This window comes from Quercus suber, unplaced genomic scaffold, assembly GCF_002906115.3.
Source record: "Quercus suber isolate HL8 unplaced genomic scaffold, Cork oak 2.0 scaffold_66, whole genome shotgun sequence".
NCBI lineage: Eukaryota > Viridiplantae > Streptophyta > Magnoliopsida > Fagales > Fagaceae > Quercus > Quercus suber.
In genome coordinates, this window is record NW_027069531.1 from 812,141 (window position 1) to 818,140 (window position 6,000).

At 37.2% G+C, this 6,000-nt stretch overlaps 1 protein-coding gene across 2 annotated transcripts; it reads right to left on the reverse strand.

Moving 5' to 3' along the window:
• Positions 1-827: 827 nt before the first annotated feature.
• LOC112034030 (uncharacterized) lies at positions 828-3,382 on the reverse strand. 2 transcript variants are annotated; one of them, XM_024066819.2, is made up of 3 exons: positions 3,009-3,382; positions 1,671-1,865; positions 828-1,549 (listed from the first exon to the last, which is right to left on the reverse strand). In XM_024066819.2, the coding sequence occupies exons 2-3, from the start codon at positions 1,749-1,751 to the stop codon at positions 998-1,000; spliced, it is 633 nt and encodes a 210-aa protein (XP_023922587.1). In that variant the 5' UTR covers positions 1,752-1,865; positions 3,009-3,382; the 3' UTR covers positions 828-997. The 2 variants fall into 2 exon arrangements, with proteins under 2 accessions (XP_023922587.1, XP_065628970.1); XM_065772898.1 differs by lacking the exon at positions 3,009-3,382 and having other exon boundaries at positions 1,671-2,980.
• Between the last annotated feature and the right edge of the window lie 2,618 nt (positions 3,383-6,000).

A 6,000-nucleotide genomic window follows, 5' to 3' on the forward strand; every position in this document is an offset into this window, starting at 1 on the left:
GAATTGGGAATCTAGTGTCCATCTGATGGCAGACACAAAAGTATAATTTTTTTATAAAAATTCTTATTGATGTCATAAAGTTTCCTAGTGATGGGTGGAATTTATAGGACATTTTTGAAGAGCTTGAGTCACCAATCATACTTGTTTTAGGAGGTAGAGATCATATTGTTGACAGATTCCTCCTACCTGATCTAATCCATTGCAATTTTAGTTCATTGATACTGTGAAATCCCATGCAATAGGATCATATGATGTTAAATCTCTAAAATTCCATCTCCAAGAGTACAGCATTTACATACAAAACAGATCCTTCCATGGTTTCAGGTTCCTTGGGCCTTCCATTTTTCTAATTATCATTTAAATAGCTTCCTTAAAGTGCAGCAACAAGATTAGCTGCACATGGAAATAAGAATGTTGGTCTACGATTCTATTCATTTTGTAAACATGCATTGTGGAAAAAAAAAAAAAAAAAATTGACTGCCCGTCAAGATAGTGGAATATCTGACATATGATGCAAAGTTTACCCCTTTAAAGTCGTTTCTTTTCAAGCTAAAACTCTGATGAAATGATTTCTGTATATAATAGAAACCTTAAGCAGTTTAAGCAAACAGATGACCATATCAATATTTGAGCAAGGAAGCAATTGCCTATTGTCTCCAATATTGTGGCCAAAGAAGAAAGTGCTAGATATTAGTTTAGCCCAACCTCTTTGTAGTTTTAAGTATGGAACTTTTGTCCATTAGCTCAATCAGACTTTTTTGTGTGTGGGGGCTTTGGCAGTATATGATGTATGGATATGACTGAGAGAAAAACTAAAATCTGGTCACTTGTAAATTGTGATGGAATTTCAACTCAGGGAAACCACTATACAGAAGACTCAACCGTACACCCATTAAACTGAAAAGCTAAGCAAAAAATTCCACACAAACATCAATCATACAATTAGCAGATGAGCAGTTCAAAATCTTCACATATTAACTTGGAAGATTTATTTTTTTCAGGTAGTGTTCAAGCTCAAAACTTGGAAAAACCAAGATGGCTGGTTTAGCCTATCCTGTCTTAATTGTTCTTCGACATCAATATTGTTTTTACTTCTGCTTTGATACCCTAGTGTCATGTCAGGCACCTGGACAAGCCTTGGTTCATGGCCATTTAATTCTTGTCGTGTTGTATAGGAACTAGTCCTATTTATGTGACTGGATCCAGTGGAAGAAGAAGAGAAGCTTGGTCCTGAATCTGAGGTTAGAGGAGTCTCAGGTTTCTTCCTTCTGTTGTAACTTGAGGGGCCTAGAGTCAGCTCAATCTCACTCTCGTCTATAATCTCTAATACTCCATTACCACCTGATTCTGCAATGTACTCCTCAGCTGGCTGTTCCAGATCAAGTTTCCTTTGTGGCTTTTGTTGTGCACCACGATTATGATTTGTCTGATTGAAACTAAGTTCATTCTTCAAATTCCATAGTTCTTGACTCCATCCATTAGGCCTGCTGCTTTCCATGTTTTTCATTAACATTTTCTGTATCTGATATAAACGATGAAGTTCATATACCTGAAAAATATCATTCTCACAGTTAAAAACAATGCTACTTGAGGATACAACTCAACAAAGCCTTCAAAAGAATGCCAATTGAGGATGTACAGTTAAAAATATAGGAAGAAAATTGAAATACCTGCTGCTTGAATGTTTCTTCATGTTTTAACATGGCCATTCTCATGCATTCCCTATCATATGACTCAACAAGCTTCTCCATTGAAGCTTAATTCAGCTTGTGAAAATCTCAGACCACTGCTTCTACCTCAAGAATATACTAGAATAGTAAGAGTTGAGAATCCTTTTCTTCTAAGATACCTTGGTACACCTACACCTGTGAATGGAGAAAAAAATATCAGGGAAATGAAGCCAAGAATGTACTCTATCAAATGTAAATTCTTTATGTAGAAAGAGAGTTATAATTGCTTGATTTTAATGAGTTTCAAACACCAATCGATATGGATTGATTAAATCAACAACTTTTCAGTATAATTTGTCTGTTTCTTTTCCTGTTTTTCTTAAATTCAGCCGTTTTGGGCCACAACAATCTTTTCCCATATGAAATATCTTCCCACATGACAGGGATATCCATCAGCACAATAATGCCTGTATATCAAGTACCAATTACTTAAAATACTTTTTCTTTTCTTTTTTGCCCTTGTATCAGTGGTCAAAGTATTGTTTTCTGTCCAATACACCCTATCCTAATTTCTATGTATGGTACAATGTCATATATAATTTCAAACATTATTCTGTCATTTGAAAACAATATTACAATCGAGACCTTTCAACTATTTTGTGTCGTATCTGCCACCACAGTGAGTATTCTTTTGCAATTCATATTCAAATGAATATTATTGCTAATAGAACCCTATTTAGTACTTCAACAAATGATGTCATTTTGCTCATTTCATTGACCTTTTAGCCATAATTCTTTCTTACATGTTAACTTGAATATTTAGATAGAGATCCTGACATTAATTGAAGGGATGTTATTAATTTTCTGTACAATAGACTTCTAACATATATTTCAGAACAAACTTTCACTTCCCTAATATACTTATAATCATATGAATCTTTCATACTTATTCATTACATCAACTAATTAACTTGTACGTTACATGGTAAAAAAATTCCAGGCCAGAGTTTCTGTGTTGCAAACTCAACAAGTTAAATTATCATGGAAATATGAAAGCCAAAAATATAATCTAATTATTACTATTTGCTAGTAATGGAGAGAGAGAATTTTTTTTTGGTTGAAGTGGGAGAGGGGGGAGAGAACACAATTAACTTGATAAAACTTTAAAGATTAAAAAGCAAACGAGAAAACACACAAATGCATGAGTTTGACTAGGATTAATATGATAAAAGTGGGTCTAAACAAGTTTTAGACCCACGCAGTATCATTTGCTAAGCTCCACACCATTGAATTCATATACTAAAGGTGGCTGAAATAGATAAGACTGACTCTTCTGACCTGTAATAGTTTCATGAGCTGAGGTGATCACAGCTGTGTCGTTCTGAAGCAGAAGGAGAAGTAGTAGTAGAAGAAGAAGAAGAAGAAGAAGAAGAAGCAAAGCAAAAAGGCAAACAGTTACACCTCAAATTGAGCCACAGCTTTCTAAGATAAAGAAAGACCTTGACCTCACATTCCCCATCAGTATATACTGCAAAAGAGTTAAATAAAATAGAACTGTTAAACTGTTGAAGGATTTAAGATTCTCTCTCCCACACAGAAACCAAGGCTTTGTTGCATTTGGGGTTTGAGGCATGCCAAACAAATCACAGTGCCTTAGCCAATGTGAGTCAAGTTTTGTGAAAGAGATGCCAGAGACAGGTCCAGCAATGCAGATATATTAAATTTGAATATAATAAGCACATAATATTATTTATATATAAAAATAACTATATGATTTTTGAGGATCACAATGCCTTGCATTGCTCAAGACAATCATCAGAATAACAGCTTAGCCTACCAAGGTGAATCACATGCACCCAAGAATTACATATATTACAACTCACAGTTGTCTCAATTATGTGCTCTACATAATACATATATGCACCAAATATATATTATTGTTATTGTTTTGGTCTGAAATACACCATTAGTATGAACTATGAAGGATCTTAAGGTGGCATATCTGGCCCACCAATAAATAGATCAGAATGGTACGATAAGTGGGTACCACTTGAAACAGTCCACAATTTAAGAACTGGCCACAGGATCTAAAACCCAACTAGATCAGATTTACATAGAAAAAATAATAATATTAAGGAATAAGGATAATGGATAATGGATTTATCTACCTGTACAATGTAAAGATTGATATTAGTGGTTGGGCTAGTGTTAGTGGACTTGTATCACCACCCATGAGGAAGAGCCAGCACAATGATACAGCCTTAATTGGCCATGTGAGAGTGGTAGCATTAAAATATTAATTTCTAAATAAATATCAAAAGAACTTGGACCCTACATATAGCTAATTAAAATCATGCATAATATACTTAAAAAAAAAAAAAAAACTCTATTGTTTGGCAATGGATTAATCTCCTTTTGTTTTCGGGGGAGAATATTATTTGTCATTGTTAACGCTGTAGCTGATTGTACAGACAGATTGGAAGAGAAGGAATCCAAGTTCATGAATTTTCAAGCAAATTGGATTTGCTCAAGGTTATTAATCTAATCATCATGTAAAAACTTATAGTGCATGTCTAGTCGTATTTAACTATTTTATCAATAAGAAAGATTCTTCTCTATCTCTTAAAACTAATACGAAGAATGGAAGGATTATCACATGCCCGTTGGGCTTAATGGAAGTTGCTGATAAGAAGTATAATACATTATTATGTATAACCGAAAAAAAAAAGTAAAAAAAATAATAATAATGAGAGAGAGAGAGAGAGAGAGAGAGAGAGAGGGAGAGGTGGACATGGTAGCACGCGTTGCCGGTGTGAGGAGGTGCAGTCGTATGGGGCGGTGGGTCCATTGGGTTAAGCGAAAAGGCTGAGCCACAGGCTTGCGCTGTTGTTTGGTCCCACCAAATGGCAGAAAGAAACTGGCAAAGGATCAGAATGGGAAAAAAACAAAGGAATTGTCAAATTTTTCTGTAGTTTATCAGAGTACAGCAGTCCTGAGAGAAAAGACGGTCCTAGCATTGTGCCACTTGTGTGTCTCAGGTTCTCATAGCATGACGCAATGGGGTACATGATAGCTGCCATGTTGATGTTGGTGTCTAGTGCATCTTTGCCCAAAGTCATCACGCATGAAAATTATAAATACTTTATCGGATGTCCTATCACCTATCAAATTCTGAAATTATTAGGTTCTATATACTGTTATACTTCTACAGTCTACGCAGGACCCCGAGCAATGAACCCTATAGGAGGATGCTGAAACGTACTTAGAACTTGTCACGTGACAATATTCCATCTGGTCTCATGCACAAAATATACTAAATTTAGAGTATGTTTAGTATGTGTATTTAAATTATTATTGTGGGGAGAGAAAAACCCAGCCCAGCTTATTCGGCCCAAGGCCCTAAAAGAGGAACATTCTTCATCCGAGGAGATGAAGCCTTCAGTCGGAAGCCCACGCCAATGGGGGATGCCTGGAGACGAACACGTATACCATCCGAGGAGATGCTCATACGTCCGAGCAGTCATGAGTCCTCGGATCCGAAGAGGTTTGATCAAACGCGAGTATGGGAGGTTCAAGTGATCTATTTGACAAGTGTAAGGAGGGAGAGGAACCTCGAACACACATGAAGATAACAGCAACAGGGGAATATCAAGGAGGCGTACTTCAACCACCACATTTAATGCCCTGTACCTACCTTTCTGGCCGCATTTATGTGGACAGGACACCTGAACGGTGCTTTCTCAGCTACCGCCACTCACATAAGGCTAAAGGTGGGATGATGGGACATGTACTCGAGTGGATGCCTGGATGATGAACAAGTGGACGGAGGAGATGTAAGAAGGTAATGCTATATAAGGGAAGGGTACCTCTGATGGAAGGGGAGGGAAAAACAGGAGAGAGAAAGGGTACCTTAGATGGTTGTAGCTCCAGCAATTGTAACCCTTGATTATCAATGAACAACTTCTCTTCGGACAGAGTACTCATATTAGTCCGAGAGCACATTAATTCAACTTCTCTCATTGGTGTTGCTGTTTAATACTGTCATTTTCATTATTTGCCTAGCCCTTTCGCCCACTCTCTACAAAATTTATTGTTTTGGGCTCAGAGGGTTCCAAATCCATACCTCCTTGGGCTTGGGCCGCAAAAACTGACCCTACAATTGGCGCCGTCTGTGGGGAGAGCTTGTGCAAGAGTGAAAACAACAGTTGATGATGGCGGGACAAGGTGAACAGCAAGCAGAATCCAGGGCGTCCCAACACATGGACCATTTCGCCAACCTGGAGGGAAGGCAAAATCGTGAGGGTAGCGTACACACAGTGCGCCTTAGCCA